Raw genomic sequence first — 21,978 nt, 5'->3', positions numbered from 1 at the left:
AATACACAACGTAGGGATGGCATGGCGCCTTCCCTCTTGGCTACGTACACTTTATACGTGTATTTTATCCCCAATCTAGTGCATACTAAAAAATAAAAAGTAAATGGCATACCACCTCTTGTATTTTAATCAAAATATACATTATACTTTGTGTTTTATTTATCATATAAAATCTAAAATAAAGTATATACAAAACACATAGTTTGTTCAAAATGGATATTACTATATAATTAGATGCACGTTTATACCCAAACATTAAATTTGAACAAATAAGAAATTTTGTGCATATTTTAATTTTATAGAAATACATAATAATTTTATGTATTTATACTAAAACATAAAATACGTTTTTTGATTGGAAGCCAATAGCCTCTCTTAGAAACCAATCTGAATGGAGCCTTAAATATGTATAATTTATTAGGGTGCTGAATAAGAAAAATTGATATCATACTATTAATTATTCAACAAATAAAAATACATTAAACAACATTCAAATTTTCAGTTGAATTTCACCAAATTTGAACCAATCCAAAAATTCAATTTTTTGGCAAAAACAAATTCTATCTGATCCAAAATAACCAAAATTCGAACCAAATCCGAAATTCTCTATTTTTGTTATTTTTTAAAATTTTATGTATTTTACTTCATATTTTATAATTGTTTTATACTATTAGATATATACAATAAATAAAACTAAGTATATCATACCTATAATTAATAACTTTTAATTCTTATTTTATAAATCCGATTATAATTTTATCCAAAACATCGTATTCAATTATTATTTAAGCATTTATCAACAGACAACTCTCCGCTCCCGTCCACCCCGAAAGGGCGTGGCAAAAGATACCATACCAGATCGGGGTGTCACATTTTACTCCAAAGAACTTGTCGATCCACAAGACTAAGACGTTCATCGTCGAGGCGTTTCCAAGTCTTGATCGACTTGACCGCCGCCCACGAGCCGTCCTTGTTCTTCTCCATCGACGCCGCCACCACCCTCGCCCTCCTCGCCCACCCCGCCTTCCCATAAGCATGGTACCCGAACCCCCCGGCGTAGCACAAATTGATGCCCCTCAGATTGCCACAGAAGTCGTTGAGGTGATCGTGCCCCGTGAAAACTGCCTTCACATCCCCGGCCTCGGCCATGGTTGCGAAAAAACCGGAGTTGACCGATGCTGAGCTGATCCCGTTGCCGTCGGGCTCTTGCTTCACGCCGGTGAAATTTGAGGCGTCAAAATATGCGTATTCCGGCAGCGGAATGTGGAAGTAGACGAGCCCCGGGGCGTGGCCGTTCTGTGGCTCTGGCATGTTTGCGTAACTCCTCTGCATTAGGACGAATATGAATTAGTACATACGGAGGCTTATACTACTTTCGTCCGCCGCCAAAAGTGTCGTAGAGGGAGTGAGCGTATTCTTGAAAAATGGAAAAAGATATTACAAAATATCAAATCAAATATATATTACAAAATATTATATTATATATTATTTTTTATTATTTTTAAAATTTTAAAATCTATATATTGTCTAAAACCAGAGCCACATATTTTTACAAATTTTACTATATAATCTTGCTATTTTTGTTAAAAAAAAAAAAAAGAAAATTAAATTGTTATTATAAAATAATTTAAACTCAACCAAAAAAAAAAGAAAAAAGAACACTAAAATGTAAAATTGTCAAGTTTGTTTGCTTGCTTCTACATTTCATTTCTTTTGAATAACTCATTAACTTTTCTATACAATATATTTATTTTTATTAATTTATTACTATAAAAATATTAAATAATATATTTTTATTAGAAGAGGAACGTGCCTGAAGGTTGAAGGAAGTGTGCAGAAACCAGAGCTGCTGCGACGGTTTGATCCAGTCGTAGCCGGGAATGGACCCCACCTTCGAGTAATCGCCGCTGTCCAAAAAGTACAAATTCAGCACCGATTTGTTCGCCAGATGTGAACCTCCAACGCCGTACACTTCCAGGTTGTAATTACCGTATCCGTCGATGTCGGAATGGTGTTCCGATGCAGCAGGATTGAGCTTAGACAGAGTGTTGTTCATCCCCACGATGTGCCTCATCACCCCCTCCCTCGACAACGTCGATTCCTGGTCGTGATTTCCCAGCACCGCCGCCCATGGCCTCCCCGACGACATCGCCGGAGCAAATGCGGCGTTCAGCGACGCCGCCGCGTCGGCGGCGTCGAATCCGAAAATATTGTCCCCTGCGAATTGGTAATTGATTAATAAATTAGGGTTAGGGTTTTGGAATTTGGGAATTTTTTAATTACCGACCTGTGAAGACGACGAGGTCCGGCTGCTCCGCCTGGATCATGCGGCGGAGGAAGGCGGTGGTGTTGAGATCGGAGCAGGACGGCATTTGCTCCGGTAAGACGTCGAGGCAGCGCGTCGTCTTCCCGTCGGCGTAGTGCATGTCCGCCACTTGCAGGATTTTGAACTCCCCTTTCTTACCGTCGAACCTCAGCTCGCTGGCGGCGGCGGCGGAGGCGGAGCAGAGGACGAATATCATCACCGTTACCATAATCGCCGCCGCAGCCGCCACTGTGTTCTTCGACATCTTCTCGATTGGCGAAAAACAAGAGATTCCAAAAAGCCGGCCAATTGTTACATTGATTGTCCAAACGATATATCCATTTCAGTCGCAGATAATAATAATTCCCATTTTTGTCTGTATCTGCAAGACTGCAACTTTATAGTTTACAAACGATACATCCATTCATGGGCCTTGAAAGTGTCTTCACAACCCGAGATGGGCTTCCAATTCGTCGGACTAATTCAATCTTCTTCCCAAGTTTCCTTTTTTTTAATAAATAAATACTAAAATATGGAAGAAGATATTTGTGGAGAATATAATTCAGCCACGTAGAGCCAATTCCAGAGGCCCATTCATTCATAGCCATGGCGGTTACTTCAGATTCGACCACTTCACCTTCTTCTCCACCGCTTCCATGGCGTCCACATTCGCAACCCCACCGCTTTCCTCCACCATTTTCGGCCGGCGAATCCTCTCTCCTCTCACGGCCAAACCAGTCGCCAGAAAATTCCTTCTCAACGGAAAGAATCCCGGAATCATCACCGCCGTCCAAAATCAGGCGGCGTTAGCCGCTTTCATTTTCTCCTCCATAACGCCGCCGCCGCGGCCGTGATTGTCCCCAACGACCCTGATGGACTTGGGCCGGTCAAAATCCAAATTTCAAGAAGTGCCGGAAACCGGCGTCTCATTTGCTGACGTGGCTCGGCGGCGGGAACGACGAGAGGGAGCAGACGATCAACCAGCTCTTGACAGAATTGGACGGCTTCTCCGGCAATTCGGGGGTCATCGTTTTAGGCGCGACGAATCGACCAAATGTTCTGGATGCTGCCCTGCTGCGGCCGGGCAGGTTCGCCGGTCGAGTCAAGATTCTGCAAGTTACTTTTGTCTTAGCTGTTGATGTATGTATATAAGTGCAAGGACTTGTGTGTATAATCTTTGGCGTGGCAGGTGCATTCCAGGGGGAAGGCATTGGGAAAGGATGTCAGATTTCGACAAAATCGCGAGCGGATTTGCAGAACCTGATGGACGAGGCAGCTATACTCGCCTTAAGGAAATTAGCGAAGACGAGATATCGGACGCCTTAGAGAGGATAATCGCCGCACCGGAGAAGAAGAACGCAGACGAGAAGAAGCGACGGTGTGAAATAATCGGACAACGTTATTGTTTCGTTTCTGTGTCCGAACATTGTCTCCGTAGCTGAATGTGAGAATTGTTGTGCAGAGGCCGGGCACGCATGGGTCGGGGCTCTAATGCCCGAGTATGATCCAGTTGCAAAAATCTCGATTATTCCCCGCGGCCAGGCAGGGAAGAGAGGCTCGAGTCGGGTCGAAGCTACCTAAACCAAATGGCAGTTGCTCTCGGAGGAAGGTCATACATTAATATTTTGATCGATCCTATATTCGATCACTTTGCACTAAAGATTCCCCGATCCTTCATGGTGGAGAGGTTTGGGTTCAGCAAGAAGATCGGGCAACTCGAGATCGGGGATCGGGAGGGAACCCAATGTCGTCGTTGATTCAGAGGTGCGGGAGCTCATCAAAACCGCATACGGTAGTGCCAAGCAAATCATCGAGGAGTTCATGAGCCTTTTCATCGACAGGAAGGCAGAGCTCTTCGTAGCCTAAAAAGACATGTACGAGGAAGAGAAGGTTTGTAATAGCAATTGTACAATACGATCAAAAAGATAAAATGAGATGAATATAATCCAGACATGGTTACGAGTGACAATGCGGTGTCCGTATATTTTTTGCAATTTTGCGTTTACTCTCCCTCTATGATGGTACATTTCCGGATAACCGAATAATACAGACAACCTGTAAATGAGGGGGTAGACTACAACAGAATTCTCACGATTGATACAGTGCGGTGCATATCCTTATCCTTTACCGCCTCGTTGCTTCTTTTCTTCCAGGGCAGCAGCCTCATTCAGCATGTCGGCTGCATCTTTGTGCATGTCGAGCTTTGCGAGGGCCACGGCTTGCATGTAAAATGCTGTGGACCATTCCGCGTAGATGCATTGAGCTTGCATCGCGTCGCGGAGAGCAGCGTCAGGCTGATCGCACATGAGGTAACAAAGGCTACGGCGTGCATGAACCGTTGGTGAAATCATGGTGCCCACGTCTATGAACTGCACGCCAAATAAAAGCCACTTAGATAAGAGATCGCTACAGGCTACAACATTCACAGTTTTGCATCTTCAAAGTTTAATTATTCGGGTACTTTCTCACCCTCCAAGACGTTGCAGTAGAGATAATGTTTTCATTTATAGCTACAGGTGGAAATGAATGAACAGATATGCGAGGAATCTACTTACATGTTCATTTAGCGCTATCTCAAATCGAATTATTAAACTAACACAATGGGTTATTAATATGCTAGATTAATTAATCATGCCTACTTGTACATCGTCTTCATTTCGATAAGGGAACTTTTCAGACAAAGATGCAAGCCAACAATAAAGTGACTTCCAATATATCGAGATAAAGGGATCCAAACGGTGATTGGTTGCTAGGTAAACAGAGTAGAACTTACGAGAATCAATATTCACTAGGCTAACTATAACACACTCGAAGATCTGTAAGACGAATCATGATGTTGAGATGAGATTTCAACTCGTATATGTACATAAATAAATAACAAATACCTGAGAATAACAATCAATAGCAGTCTTAAAATCTTTATCACGGAACGCTAAGTCACCCCTTTTCCTTGCATCCAACATGTCTCTCATTTGTTGAGTCCATTCTTGAAAAGACAACTATTTGGCATCGAAGTCAGTACAAAAAATAGATGTAGAAGTTGAACAAAATTCACCGCGGTTACTTTAGTTACTAATTTTACCTCGTTGGATCCTTCATCATCTTTGTAATGCTGCATCACTAAAAATTGATGAATAGCAGTGAGATCCATACGTGAGCATGCATCACCCATTGGTGAGAGTGGATGTGGAGGCGTGGAGGGTGCTTCTTCATGCTTTGGAATTCCCAACATCACATAAGATGGGACCTACAATTTAGGAATAATTTCATTACCTTCAATAACAGTATTTATGTAACTGATCAAACGAAATAATGCAAGGTCACAAAGTTACCAGCCTGCTTTCAATTACGTGATAAATCCCTCCATCATCAAGTGACATAATACAAGAGTTTTCCATTTTTCACCACATTAAAAAATCAAAAGCGAAATAATCACAAGATTTATCATCTCGGACATGTAAAAATGGTGGATATGAGTAAAAAAATTGATCATCAATGTAAGTTTAGTTTACTACCTGCACATATTTTTTTTTGACTATTTTAGGTAAACTATAATATAGCAATGCTTAGTAACCTAAAAGTCATAGATGGAAACAAATAACTACTACTCCAGCTTCCCGCGAATCTGCAAGGATAAAATATGACATAACAAAATAAACGGACAAAGATTACAATATCTGTAGCAACTTTGAGAAATAACTATTAGCATCATCAATAAAGCAATGAAGGTACGCAAACTGATTGATTTACTTTTTGTGCTGTAACAAGACAAGACTATTGCTATGGTATGCCATATTGGTTGTTCAGGAAGTGTAAATAACACAAAAAAGGAGTTAGTGCTTACTTCAGGTTTATTTTGCAAAGGTTCTAGTGTAGTAACAAGATCTTTGAACTTCGGGCGTTCCCTTGGTTCATACTGCAAACATTGTGAAGCAAGATCAAAAACTACTGTAGCCTCTTCAGTAGAGAAATTCCCCTCCAAATGAGAATCCATTAGCAGACGAATATTTCTTCCTCGTATCATATCCAGTGCCTGACATGACACAGAAGAATTAGATAAAGTACCTTCACATAAATTTATGTTCTACTTAAAATACAAACAGATAGGGAGGGAGCAAGAATGGTTGTTAAAATTAGATTGAGTGAAAATCTCTAAACACAAAACAGTTTTCCAAAGACAATAACGGAAAGTAACAGAACAGACCATTTCTTGATAAGGCTAAATGTGTTGTGAAGACATTACAAGTAAAACGGATGGGATAAACAAGACCAAACAATATCTCAGAGCCACAGATCCAATTGAAGCAATAAGAAACCAATAGAAAATTGGCACTATAGAACGCATGAAGGTCACTATCCTCATCCAGAAGCAACGGGAGGATTACCTTATAGCATAATTAAACTATAAAATATATAGAGAAATATCTAAGACAGTTAAAAGTGTAGAGGTAGGCTTATTAAGAAATATTCACAAAAACTGTGGAGGTAGGCACATTAAGAAATATTCACAAAAGTGTGGAGGTAGGCAAATTGAGAAATATTCACAAGCAATTAAATAATGCGTCTTACACCGTGAAGAAGCCATTGGAAGCCCTGCAGCCCTGCTCATGCAATTCTAAACTACTATGCAAATCCTCTTTGGCGATGTTATTTGGAGCAACCAATAGTTTTTTTTCTCATTTCAAAGTTTCAGAACAAAATTTTGACTGGTGAAATAGAGTGCAGGGATTATTACAGCATAATTCTGGTACGATATAGAATTTACTCTCCATCTTCATCACCGCCCTACAGCGATCTTAGGTTACATCCCAACAAGTTTTACAGAAAAATTTTCTCCTTTCAACCAATTGAAGTTCAAACTACACATCTTCAATGAAAGGAAAGTCCAAAGTAAATGCCATCACTCTCAGTGGCCTTCAGAAAAAAATTTCAATACTTAATTGGAAATCATGTAATTTTAAGGAAATGAGATTTCCGTAGTAAGTGAGGACTTAAATACATCACAAATTCACAATGCGATTGCCGTATCTTAATGAAGGGAGAATAAAACAGCACATGATTTTTTTACTGTTCGGTTCCCATTTATCGTTTGCAGGTCATCTACCTGCAAAGACTCACAGAGGTATTAACTTAACTTGGTCTCACCTTGATACGGGGATATTCATCCCTTTATCTAACCAGGAATTATGTAGGATTATACAGCCAATCTCTTCTAATTAAGCAAACTAGAACAGCTTCTACAGACCCCTGAAATAGCATTCCAGCTGTTGCATACAAAACAGTCTAGTATCCCTTAACAAATTTAATCGGGTAATTGATACCCCATTGAAACTCCCATATGTTAATAGTAACCACAGGAAACATTTTGCAGCTATGCAGGTGTAATCTCAATCCACATTTAATTGACTAAAATGTGAAAGTGTCTTACAATAGCAAATATATAGAAATTGGTTAAATGTAGGATATATAGAAAATAAATCCTTGCTACCCAACAAATTGAACAAGTTACAAAAGCTTATAAGTAACATAAATAAATACGTACATGACTTGGAGGGATATGCTTTCCACTAAGAAGATCCAAAAGCACGGTTCCAAAACTGAATACAACACTTTCCGGAGTGACCCTCCCTAGAAGAGATTGCATCACATGTCAAGTGAGAGTGCGTGTGAGTGTGCGTGTGCGTGTGCGCGTATGTGAGTGTGGTGCTGTCTGGAGTAATGAAAGCTCAAAGAAGCAGTTAACAATCACAAAATGCCAAAAGAATAATATTTTTTCGTCCATTTAATAATTACATGACGTATTATTAAATATTCTTCCAAAAGTCCTAGCATTTTGCTGAATGAAAAAGTAAAGTCTTACCATTTCTGAGATACTCAGGTGGAGTATATGCAAGATTTGTGCTATAACTTTTTCCATCCCTACTATTTTTCATCAATCCAAAACAAGATAGACGTGGATCTCCATTCTGCCATAAATAACAACATCAACACTTGTCTCCACTCTCTAGGTTAACCCTAGCCCCAGAAACATGGGACAAAAAATTCAAACTATTCCATCTCCTACATGATTGAAAATATCACGAAACATAGATAGTTAACCTCATCAAAGAGAACTCGGTAAGCATTCAAGTCATGGTAGAGCGGGCGACCTTCTCTGCTGCAATAATCAAGTGCCTCAGCTATATATAAAGCAACTCGTAACCGCATAGCCCACTCCGGAGTTTGATTCTCCCCTGCACGAAAGAAAAGCAAAACATTGAAGAAACAAAACATGGAGAAATAAAGAGCACACAAAAATCATTATCAAGGCTTGATTATATGTACTTGGATAGGCTTTTAAACCCAAGAAAAATAATAATATGAAGATCATCCTTACTACATAAGCATCTTATGCCAAGATTAGATTGTTCCCCAAAAACACCCATGGCAACAAAAACAAAGGCTTATGCTTCTACAAGTAATGGTACAAAATAATTATTAACATGATCCCAAATCTCCTGCAATAAGATGAACCATTCAGCTTCAAGAATAATTTAGTCACTCAATCACAACATAAAAGCTTTCCTAATAGCAAAAGTACCAAGAATGTTCCACAACCCTACACCTTAGCCTCTACTCGGTTAATTATAGGTTAAGAACATTTCACTATAATGGCGGAAGCTACGGGGAGGACAGTAATTTCAGAAATCACAAAAGCCCGCACAGGTTGTTCATTGAAATGAGCAATGTAAGCCTAAAGGTAGATGAATCACAAAATTAAAAGCTCCATAATTTGAAAGCACAACTTACAGTGAAATAAATGCTTCGCGAGCGTCTCATTAGGCATAAATTCAGCAACGAGCAGCCTCTCCTCTCCATCGCAGCAATACCCTATCAGATTCGCGAGCCTCTTGTGCCTCAGTTTCCCCACCTCCTTCGCTTCCTCCTACGAAACCAACGCACAGTAAAAACCTCACCCCAACAACTCTCTAACCTAAATCCATCTCCACCAACTACAGAAAAATAAAAATTAATAACTGCACACGCACCGCAAACTGTTTAGGATCGGGCCACGCCGCTTTAGTAAACTTCTTCACAGCGATCCACCGGTTGTTCTGCAGGCGACCTTCGTAGACAAAATTGTTAGCCTTCTCCCCGCTCTCGGAGACGATACTTTCCGAACTGAAGTTGTTCGTCGCTGCCTTGAGCTCCACCAGCGAGAACTCCGCAAATCCGCCGCCGGTCGGTCCGTTGACGGAGGAGGAGCGGCGGTGGCCCTGCCCCTGCCCCTGCCAGTGATCCTTATCCACCAAGCGCGTGAGATGCTCCTTCGACGCGCAGCAGCCCATGGTGACTCGGCCGAGTTGACTCACCCCACCTTCCCCCGCCCCCCTCGCTAAGTTATTACGCAATGTCAGTCTCCTTCAATCTCTCTCATAATAAACCCCTCAGCTATTTTCCAAATTAATTAATTAATTAATATTAATACATTTTTTTAAGATATTTAATTAATCTCATAATAGTGGATTTATTGAAAATGTGACAAATCTTTTTTACTACACTATCGTTTTATTTAAATAAAAGTGTCAATAAAATTTGGTCAACCTAAAGTTATTAAGTTGATCTGTTTTAGTGGAGCCTTTTCTGGAAGATGTTTGAGTAATTTAATAATATTAATTATTTTATAAAACTAGCTCCTAAGTGCCAATTTTATTAATTCCAATCAATAATTGAATGTATATTTTATCTTAACTTTTTTTTTTTCTTAATTAAATTTGATGTCAGTGGCTTTAATAAACAGTGGATTTATTGCACAATCTTATTGAAAGATTTGACTGTAAATATCTTTTGTAATAATAAAAAAAAATAAAAATGGTTCCTTTATTTATTGTCACTTAAATCTTAAGTTTCTTTGTAGAGTTATTAATTTTTCGAAGGCCAGGGAGCTCCGAACCCGCATTTATTATCCTTGCGATGTCGTAGAGATCTCACCATCGACGGTGCTCAGATTTCTGGATCTGTGATCCAGGTGTTTGTTTATTTTAGAATTTAAATTAGGGTTATCGTGACGTCAGTAGAAACCTGAGCGGAAAGCAGTCCACGTGAGGTCGTGCTGTGGTGACGTGTCGCTTCGTTGTTAACACCTTGTTTTCTTTCACCATCTGTCCTTTGGACAAAATAAATAATTAAGTAGTCCGTAAGGATAGTATGATGGTGTAGGAATTGAACTTGTGATCGTATAGTTTGCTGATTTTTTTATCTGATTGACAGGGTATTAAATTCGATCGAAAATTTTTATGTTATTAAATAATTATTATTATAAATAAATAATTCAGATTTAACTTGTGATTATAAAATTAAAAATTTAAATTTTTTATTTATTTTATTTTATCAGGTCTAGTTCCTCTAGTATACTTAAAATGCAGTTGAAGAATAGTAAGTATTTATATTTTTTGTACAAAATTAATATAAATATATATTTTATTATTTTTTGTCTTTTAAAATAAAATAATTATTTATTAAATAAAAAATTAAAAACATTTTTAAGATACAACTAAAGAAAAAAATAAACATAATTTTTGGACACGTAGAAAATAGTGAAATATTAATATTCTTGTTCTTGTAATAAATGGAATTTAAAGATACCTTTAATTTGTACTTTTTCAATTGTTTGATGCAACCTTTACAAGATAAAAATAATACTCATTCCCACGTTTTCTATAGATGCTGCCGCTTTAATCTTTTCTATATTTCATGTCTCAATTTTTTTAAAAAATAAATTAATTAATTAATTAATTAATTATAGTTTAAATTTTATAATTTAGAATTTTTTATATTATATTATAAATATTTTTAGTAATTTTTTTAATTATTCATTTAAAAAATTTTGTATTTATAATATACAAACAAAAAAATAGAATGAAAAAAATATTCCTTCCGTCCAATATTATTATGATAGTTTTTGTTAGTTAACAATTAAATCTATACACAATTTATTTATTTATGGTAAATAATAATTTACTAATTCAAAAATTTATTACTTAATTTTAATTAATAATAATCAATTTATCATTAATTTTTCTATTTATCTCACAATTTGATTATCAATTTTTTAAATAAATTTTTTATAACTTTATAAATTTTTATTTTCCCACTTTTATATTAAAATAATAGAGACTTAAGTATTTAAAATATTAAAATAAAAATAATGCATTTTCTTTTGTCACAATATCACATTTGAATATATGAATTTATTCTTTTATACATTACTTATTTCTAATAAAAGAATTATTTATATTTCTCAATAAAAAAATGTATGTATTTTAAATAGGTCAAGATGGTTTGATTTGTTCACTTTAGATTTTTGTTCTGTTGTGTTTATTATTATATGTTTTTAATTAAACCGTTGTTACATGATTTTTTTTAAGGTAAATAATAAAATAAATGATATAATAACACAAATTAAAAAAAGTTCAATAAAATTCAAAATAATAGAAATTAAATACCCATTATTTATATATATCTACATTGGTTGTCATGCCTAATTAAACTTGTATTGTGTCGTAAAGCCCACAAAAAAACAGACAAGAAATTTAAAATTCCAGGTCATTACTATCAGACATGATCATCCAACGTTACATATATAATGCTGGAATATGGCTGTGTAATAATATTATATATATATATATATGATGACATTATTTTATTATTGAAAATTTATTATATGTTGAATTAAATTAATTAAAATGAAAAAAAAATTGTAGGTGTAGATCAAATTATGTGCACGTTCATAGACTTGACTCGATTCATCGACTACTTATCCACTCACACTTGACAATCCATATGTTTATTTATTTATTTTAATTATTCAATAAAAAAAAATGAGTAGAAAATGAAGATAAAAATTTACATAATTGACTAATCGATCAAAATAAATATGGTGCTGATTGAACCAAATTATTATTATGTTATTTTTTTTCAACCAACACATATAAAAAGTTAAATAAGAGTACTTTTTTTCGACTCAACAGATGTTATGTTAAATAGAAATATCTGTGTGATGTATTATGGGTGTGTTTGTTTGGGGGTTTGGATTTTAAGTTGGGATTTGAATAGTAAAAATTTTGAGTTCGAATAGTTGTATGATGTGATATAAATAGGTATTGATGTGATGTTTTGAATATAAAATTGATTTTTAATATAATATAAAAAATGAAAAAAATGGGATGAATAGTGGAATTAAAATCCAATCCCCCAAACAAACAAACAATTGTACATCGTTGTATGAAATTATGTTGTATGTTGTAAGTCTATGGTGTTGTTTTCGTAATATGTTAATACAATTCATGTGTTATACTTCCTCCGTCCATTGACAATTTATCCATTTTTTCATTTTAGTCTGTCTTATAACAAAGTATCAATTTTCTTTTTTTAGTAATTGTACTATATACCTATCATTACAAATATCCTTTCAATTTTACAATATATTACACAAATGTCATTACATTTATATTATACAATATTAATAGGGTTAATTTAGTCTTTTTATTTTTATTTCTACTTTATTCCAATATAATACTAATATTTCTAAAACTCCATGCAAAAAGCAAATTGATATATAGATATGGGATGAAGGGAGTATATTTTTGTGTCATATTATATATTCAGTGTTGTGTAAAATTATGTAATATGTTGTCAATCATATTTTATATTTGTATTATATTAATATAATTCATATATGGTATATACTTATATATTTTGTTGTTTATCCATGAATCGTATGCTATCAGTGTATGCATTGTGTTCAGTAACGAAACTAGCATTTAAATCACGGGGGGCAAAATGTTATAATTTATTTAATATTTAACTAATAAATTTAAATAAAAAATAATGACATAATTATATGTGAATTTGGATAGTTTTGAAGAGACAAATTATTTTTAACACTAAAAAAATCATAAAAAATTGGGCTTAGGGTCAATGACCCCCAAACCCTATTGTAGTTCCGTCACTGGTTGTGTTTCTATATATTGTATGTCATTTTACTGTAAACTTATATTGTATAAGGTAATTACTTATTAAACTTTTATATCTCAACAAACTAATATAGCGTCAATTAAAAATTACTACTCTCTCTGTCAAATTAATAAGTATACATTTAATTTTTTTGTAGTAGTTAAAAGTAGTGTAAAAACAATTTTATCATTATTTTTTATGTAAAAATAACGATGAAATAGTAAAATAAAAGTATTTGTGAAAAAATATATATATATTTTTGAAATAATTACTTTATAACTGGACAATCTAAAAAAAAAATGTATACTTTGTGAGTGAACGAAAAAAGTATTTTGCACCAACTCGACCACATTATGTAGGGCAACAAATCACATGTTTGTTGGTTGGTCCAGACATGTATCGTCATCGATGGGTTCATTGCATTGCATTGCTTTGCTTTGCTGGACTTATTTATGTCCAATCTCCAACTTGCATAAGTACATACATACATACATACATACTAACATTAATTTCAATTCCAAGTTACGACAATTGTTGAATTTCTTTAACCAATGTAATTATTGGACAGAGGAGGAGAAGGACATAAAACATATCGACAGCTATATCTCAGAAATAAATGCATTCTTGTGACCCCCAAAATAATATTCTCTATTTACTTGCACATTTTTGTAAATTTTGTTAAGCATTATAGCATTTTTTTTTTTAAACTAATATTATATTAACAAAATGAGATTCAAACATTTTATTATTAACACAATAAAGTAAAATGTTAGTATTTGATTTGATAGAGATTTTTGGAATTTTGAAAAAAAATAAAAAATTAATTTTTGATTTGATATTTTGTAGAAAAAATATATATATTTGATGTGATATTTTTTTAAAAAATAAATAGTATCGAATGAGTAGAAATATTTTATATAAACAAAGCTTTAAAATTTCAAAATATTCAAATATTTTTTTTATCTAAACAAAACAAAAATATATTTTGCAAAACAAGACCTGACAGTCATAAATTCACTCATCGCACGACCCCATCATCCTTCCGGGACGACGAATGAGACTTTGTTGACTTTGTTTGAAGTAGTTTTCATATAGTATTATGTAATATATTTTGTAAAATTAAATTTTAAATATATATTAAAATATTTTTAATAAAATTTACTTAATATAAATATTATTTTATAAAACACAATTGTATATAAAAATATCTAAAATTAAGTGATTAACGTAATTTGTTTTTTTGTAGAAAAATAGAAAATTTTCAATTTTCATATTTATTTATTTATTTTAAGAAAAATGTTTAAATGATAACTTTGAAAAAATAACACATAATCTTTGTATTCAATAATTATTTCTTGCTTCAAAATTGAAATCTAAAATATAAAAAAGGTAGCCTAAAAAACACTAACTCAAAATATGTGGAAATGGAAATTGTATTTTCTTAATTTTGGTTTGGGTTTAATACGTATGTATCTTTTCATTTCACTAGCGAATAACTTTGAAGGTACAACCCAAAAAGCGAAATGTACACGGTGTGCATGAGTATGTATGTATGTATGTATGTATCTGTCTGTCTGTGTATGTATGTTTATCGTGTTCTTTGTATTAATCACTGCGTAAGTACGTTCAGTAACGAAACCCTAGCGTTGATCAAACTCCGGTAGGCTCTTTCGGCGCAGCCTTCGATCTCCACCATGTGATCCTCCGTCCGATGCATCTGTTTCGACGTGATTTTGATCTCCTCCTCCGTTTTCTTTCTCAGATTCTCCAGATTTATCTGCTGGAATTCGCGAATTCCGGCTTCGATCTTCACCGTCTTTGTGAAACTCAGGCCGATCGGCGACGGCCGGCGGAACGCCGGCGAGTTTGACAGGCCGTTGAAAAGAGCGCCGGAGACGGAGACGGTTACCTTCAGCACGTCGTTGACGACTTCTATGAGCTCGACCTCGTCGTCGAAGGATGCGCCGGCGGAAGCGACGGTTAATTTTCCGATGGAGAGGAGGTTGGAGGAGAGCTTGCCGATTTCCTTCGAAATTTTGGTGAGATTCTTCGAATGCGCGACGGCGATGGAGTTGTCCTTCCGCCGGACGGCGATCTGCGCGGCGGAGAACTCCTCCTTGAGTTTTATAAAGAGCGTCTGGAAAGTTCCGTACACGTCGACGAATCGGAGGAAGTCTTCTAGAAGGTTCTCGATGAGTCTGGAGCAGTCGCCGCCGCGGAGAGATTCGCGAGTCTGAGGGAGGTGGAGGAGATCGTCGAGCGATTCGTGAACGGTTTTAAGCCTCCGCATGCCGTCGCAGATCCAGGCGGCGGTCCTTCCGCCGTCGGATACGGCGGCGGACCAGGAGCTGAGCTCGGCGATTTCGTCGCGGAGCTGAGCAATTATCGGGTGCGTGCGGCACGGGAGACTGGCGGATCTGACGTGGAGCGACTTCGGAGGCTTGCCGGAAGTTTGCGACGGAGGATTGGGGAAGGAAAGCGATCGGCGGAAGCTGGTGACCATTTTCGGCGCCATTGTTGGGATGTGCAGTGCAGAGTGGAGAAAAAGGATTTGAGGGAGAGAGTGAGGAAGATGATGGGGGCGCGTGTTTATATAGGGGCAGGATAAGCGCGTGAGGAGCATTTAAGAAGGGGCGCACGTGTGGGGAACAGGGACAGGGTGGAACCTAGACAACACGTGTGGGGTGACACGCTGGCTTTATTATTCAATTAATGTCCTGTCGCCTAATTATCTTTTACTCCTCCTTTTTTATTTGTTTATTACTTTCACTTCCTAAAATCTTGGATCCAATTTTTCACAAATTCACGTAGAGTGTTTTTGTCTGACTCTTGAAAGTTTTTGTATTTAGGTATTGGATTTGAATTTGATTTTTAAAAGTACATAATTAAATTAAATTACTCTCTCTGTTTCACTTACTTTGTCTTTATTTTTTATTTTCGTTTCCATATAATTTATCATTTATTTTTTTTGAAAAATTGATTATACACTTTAATAATATTTTAATTTTTTTTAATTTTAATTAAACTATTTAATTATCTTAATCTTATCTATAAATATTTTTACTAATATACTTTTTAATTACTTATTAATTATATTTTACCTAAATATCTACAGTCATGCGTCCATCTTATCAAGGATGGAGGGGGTAATAATTTGATTCGATATAAATAAATAAAACTATATTTTACATAAAATTAATTTTAAATATACTATAAAATAATAATTAAATTTAATATTCTCTTTCTTCACTAGCGAAAATAATTTTGATTTTTAGTATCAAATCTTTGGTTGGTTCACTTTGTATTTTTTTTTAATGAATATATTTTTTATATTAGGTACAAAAAATTATATTGATAATATAAAAAATAATACTTTATATTGAATTATTATTTTTTTATTTTTTGTAAATATATAAAGTATATATTATATATCTGTATTTATATTATATTTTATTATTAATATTTATGAAATCATTTCACCTAAAAATATTAAGTAAACAAATCTTTTATTTATTTTATTAGTATTTTGCTAGAATTGAATTTTTATACTATGATTATTTTTGCAAACTTCAGTTCGACTATTGGAGAAACCCCATTACATATGGTCTAACTAACCATACCCATATTATATGCGTGGCTTATACATTGTATTTGTATTTATATTTTATTGATATTTTTATTTTTTTTTGGATGAAATTGACAATAAATATATCTTTATTCCTTACAAGAAATCGTTGCATATTAAGGGTTTTTCTTTTGGCTTTTTTTTTTTTTAATTATTAAAGTTTGAATGTAATTTTATATATATTAAAAAAAATCATAATATGTCAAATAGTAATTTATTTTTATTTATTTAAAAATGTTACCAAACACATTCTAAATAAATTGAAAAAAAAAAAAAAGTAAAACAAATTAAAGTCATAATGTTTTCTATATCAACCATATAATAATAATTTATGCTAAAATATATTTTGATATGATTTTTTTAATGATAATATATATTTTTTGTAATAATGTTTTATTACATTAGAAGACATATATACTTAGAACTTCAAAAGCAATTAATTTTTTTAATATAAAGTGCAAAATTTTGGAAATATTCTCCATAAAAAACAGTAAAATAGATATAGTGTTAAAAAAGTAAAATTATGTATAAAAAATATTGAAATATTAGATAAATGATTTAAATATTTGAATAATATATAAAAACAAAAATTATGCTCAATAAAATACTATATATGCTAATTACAGTTAATAGTGCAATATCCAGGAGGCTCCACAAAATCTACCTATGCCCCAACTTTCAAACTACCACACACACACACACACACACATATATATATATATATATCCAAAATTAATACTATAATTATTGTTATAAAATTAAAAAAATATTGGTTTACGTAATAATCCTTATTTTCTATTTAAAGAAAAATAATACAACTACATAGGAATTTCCACAGATGACAAAATCATACTTAAATAAGGGCTAAACGAAAATTTAAGTGACGGAATCAGCAGTAAAAGTTTGGGGGCGCAAAATCAATTTTTTTTTTTTTCTTTTTATCAATTCAATATTTTTTTATTATTATTCATAGTACACCATGGCAAAAAAATAAAAAAAATTGGAAAATTTGAATGTTTTAGAAAAAATTTCAATAAAATTACATAAAATATAATATTATTTCTATAAAAAATAAAATTTAAAGACTAAAAGTATAAATCAACGGATAAAATTTTTATGATTTTTTACATTACAAAATAAAAAATTAGGAGGAGTAAATTACTATAAAATACATAATTTTATTATTTTTTACATTAAAAAATATACTCCCTTCGTCCCGCTGCAAGGTTGCCATTGGTTTTTTGCATGTTGATCTTTGAATATTAATTATTATATCAAGACGTAGTACAATCGAGAAAAAAAAGACAAATATATTTATACACCAATACAATGATATTTTTAGAGTAAATTATTCAAATATAAATATATTTTTAATGTCAAGTATAATGACACAAAAATCAAATAACAACCTTGATGGGGGACGGAGATAGTATATATTTTGAGGACTGACGGATCAGTTGACGCTGCTAGCGCCATGTAGTTTCACATCTGCCTCCGTCCACTTAAGTATATAAATATATATATTTTTTTATTTTCTTCAATCAAAATACAAAGTATAGATATCCTCTTTTAATATGTTTAACTATGCTAAATATTATAAATATATGTTCTCAATAATACATATATTTATATAAATATTATTACATCAAGGCAAAAAATAGTTTTTTAAAATACAAAAATACTACTACCATTTAATAATATATTTTTTTATTATCAGTAAAAATACATATTTTGTAGTGTAATACATGTGTAAATATATAGGTTCTGTTAGCACTTATATAATTATCTATTTTCATACTTGTAACATTTTATTTGGATTACAAAATTGGGATACAAACCAAACAAAATCTATATACTCTTCCGTTCCAATGAAGGGTGGCATTTGTATTTTGCACGTAAATTTTTGAATATTAATATTATATTGGATTGTAGTGAAAAAGACAAAAATACCCCTATTAGAATGGTGTAATATAAAAGTAATAACATTTGTTTAATATGTTGTAAGCTGAAAGAGTATTTATTATGTTAGGCAAGTACTGCAATTACTAAATTAGGAAACGGTAACCTTGTTTTGGTACGGACGAAAATAGAAAATGTTACCCTTTCAATGAGTTAATTATGGAATTTATTTTGTAATGTATAATGCTCATTAATTTATTTTTATTTCATTCTAAATTAAGATTTAAATAGAACAAACCCTTAATAGTATAACATTTGCTTCTCGGTGAGATTTTTAAAAATTTTAAAATTTCTTTTGTAATTGTGTTTTATGTTCAAACAATGGTTGTATGTGATATTTATGAAAAATAAAAAATAAAATAAAATAGTAAAAATAATGAGATTCCATAATGAAAAAGTAAAAAGATGTATTAATAAAAAAATCTCTGTTGAAAATATCATTTGGATATCAAAATAATACTAAATCCGTTCATTAACAATCTCTTTATTTTTCTATTTTTGTCCGTCCCATAATAAAATATCAATTTTTTTAGTAATTGTACCATCTACCTAACATTACAAATACCCTTACAATTTACAATATATTATACAAATGTCATTACTTATTATATTATGGATAATTTAGTCTTTTTATCTTTATTTCTACTTTATCTCAATATAATACTAATATTAAGCAAATTGATATATAGATATGGGACGGAAGGAGTACTAAGGTTTGTATGGTTTATATATTTGGATTTGAGTTTCGATGTAAATAATATTTTAATATAATATTTACGAAAAATAATAATATATTAAAATATACAAATAAATAATAATAAATATTTTAATACACAAAACAAACCCATGATATTGAATGTATAACGTATATATATAAGTGGCTGGGTAGTGTAGGAATCAAATATTCTTATATATCAACTTTTAATAATTATTACATAATTATGCATATCTTAAATTACTATGAGCAAATCTTAATTATTGTACTGTTTTAATAATTGATCTATATTAATATATATATATATATATATCTCTGCAATTTTACATATATTTGTCACATAAAATAATTCTGACTCAAATTTCAAAAAATTGTAAAAAAATATTTGAAGTCTGATGTAAGTGATATCATCAGTATACGAAGAGGATTTGCAAATCTTTATACATAAATATACGTCTCAGAAAAATACATAAAAATAAAAATACAGTATATTCCACGTTGGTTGCATGCAAAGATTCAAATCAATTAATTTAATATTATTATTTTATAATACATTATGTATATTTATATTAATTTTAGCATATGGTTGTTAGATCAATTATTTTTGAGCCTACTAGGATTAATCAACATTGTCAATAATTGAAATTTAATTATATACTATCAAATTATTTGGAAAACATATATACACAAAAAGTTCAACTCTTGTACTTTATTTTATGTTCCCAAAATACATTCAATCTATCATAAATTGAAAAGTGAAATTATTTATTATTATTTTTTTTTTTGTGAAATAAATGAAAATTTGGTATATTTTCATATGAATGACATAGTAATTTTTCTTAAAAATATTTGAACCATTTCTAGTCCAAATGAAAATTTTCAATAAAAATTGAACAATGCCAGTAATTAAATGAAATGAAATGTAATTAATAATATGGATTATGATTAAGAGGGGTAGTGCTAAAAGGCTTGTTTGTCACACCTATTCCACGACCTAAATTTGCACCTTGAATAATTGAAAAAATCAATCATATATATCAGTAAATGATTGAATAATATTCTTTGAAATTTTATAAACTAATTAAGTAAACAAAAAATAAATTAAAAAAAACCCTAATATGCAAATTTGAATTGAAATTGCAAATGAAGTGAGTTGATTAATTCATTTCATGATTAATCAATAATTGCCAACATGACACGCAGTAATTAATTGGTGCACAAACAAACACGACACAACAGATCATCCTACTACCAATAATAATAATAATCAAGTGTAATAGTACTATACGGGCAATGGGGCACTTATGAGTAGGGCGTGTTTGGCTGTTCTGACCGAAACAGATAAGCTGTCTGTCTGGTCACGTGACTACGGTACTAACACTCTTGGTCACGTGCAAGTGGCCCTGTTGGCTTGTGGTACACATCATTTCATTTTTATTTTAAATGTTGGTGGATAATATTCAAGTAATGTTACATTTTGTATAGCCAAAAATATATTTTAGTCTTATTTTATACTCTATTACAATTAGGTCATAGTCTTATTTTAAATATAGTTATGATCTAGCTTATATTTATTATTATTATTATTATTATTATTATTATTATTATTATTATTATTATGTGTTAAGAAGAGATCCGGACATCCAACCTAAAAACAATCGGTAATAGATGGAATGATCCTTCACCGTTATATATTTAGGGAAGTTCTCACACATTTAGCAATGCGATACAATATTCAACATTATGTTAAGATCGAAAAGAGTAATGAATTGGTTGTTTGTAGAGCTTTTCTAAGTTATTCAATAAGACTGTTCAGTATATGTATCAGCTATTATGAAGCTGAAATTGCCAATTTTAGTTTGAATGAGATCAAAATTGATTAAAAAATAATAATAAGATTAAATTGATAATGGTGATATGTAATAGGTTCAAATATGATTTGTACTTTTTATATTTTAGGTGATATGATTTTTTTCTATTAATATTATAAAAAACATAGTAATATATTAGTACTAACACAATACATAATATATATTTCATCCGTCCCATTGAAATATTGAAATTTTTTATTTTCGTGCGTTTCAAAATAAGGTTATCATTTCCTAATTTAGTAATTGTACTGTCTACTTAACATAATAAATACCCTTTCAACTTACATTATATTGCACAAATGTCATTACTTTATATTATACAATATTAATAGGGATATTTTCATCTTTTTTATTACAACTTATTATAATACTAATATTAAAAAATCTACATGTAAAAAATAAACAACAATCTCGCACAAAAACGGAGGGAGTATATATTTTATTTCATCACACAAAATCAATAATTCAATACAAAGTATTAATTTTTTATATTCTTATACAGCTCCTC

General features: G+C 32.2%; 3 protein-coding genes and 1 pseudogene across 3 annotated transcripts; 1 reads left to right on the top strand and 3 right to left on the bottom strand.

Moving 5' to 3' along the window:
• Positions 1-709: 709 nt before the first annotated feature.
• Positions 710-2,683, bottom strand: LOC127256885 (probable inactive purple acid phosphatase 29). Its single transcript, XM_051283112.1, has 3 exons — positions 2,288-2,683; positions 1,814-2,217; positions 710-1,326 (listed from the first exon to the last, which is right to left on the bottom strand). The coding sequence occupies exons 1-3, from the start codon at positions 2,568-2,570 to the stop codon at positions 868-870; spliced, it is 1,146 nt and encodes a 381-aa protein (XP_051139069.1). The 5' UTR covers positions 2,571-2,683; the 3' UTR covers positions 710-867.
• Positions 2,684-3,184: 501 nt separating this feature from the next.
• LOC127256886 (ATP-dependent zinc metalloprotease FTSH 1, chloroplastic-like) lies at positions 3,185-4,677 on the top strand (annotated as a pseudogene).
• Positions 4,218-9,700, bottom strand: LOC127256884 (serine/threonine-protein kinase BSK1). The gene is made up of 9 exons (XM_051283111.1): positions 9,334-9,700; positions 9,095-9,230; positions 8,405-8,538; positions 8,166-8,271; positions 7,848-7,933; positions 6,150-6,338; positions 5,388-5,552; positions 5,191-5,304; positions 4,218-4,674 (listed from the first exon to the last, which is right to left on the bottom strand). The coding sequence occupies exons 1-9, from the start codon at positions 9,631-9,633 to the stop codon at positions 4,423-4,425; spliced, it is 1,482 nt and encodes a 493-aa protein (XP_051139068.1). The 5' UTR covers positions 9,634-9,700; the 3' UTR covers positions 4,218-4,422.
• A 5,017-nt stretch (positions 9,701-14,717) lies between these two features.
• Positions 14,718-15,850, bottom strand: LOC127257250 (uncharacterized). The gene has a single exon (XM_051283634.1). The coding sequence runs from the start codon at positions 15,813-15,815 to the stop codon at positions 14,910-14,912; it is 906 nt and encodes a 301-aa protein (XP_051139591.1). The 5' UTR covers positions 15,816-15,850; the 3' UTR covers positions 14,718-14,909.
• Between the last annotated feature and the right edge of the window lie 6,128 nt (positions 15,851-21,978).

Source organism: Andrographis paniculata, unplaced genomic scaffold, assembly GCF_009805555.1.
Source record: "Andrographis paniculata isolate CXL003 unplaced genomic scaffold, ASM980555v1 Contig57END, whole genome shotgun sequence".
Lineage (NCBI taxonomy): Eukaryota > Viridiplantae > Streptophyta > Magnoliopsida > Lamiales > Acanthaceae > Andrographis > Andrographis paniculata.
Note: the sequence above shows the minus strand (reverse complement) of the source record. Positions and strands in the feature narration are given on the sequence as shown.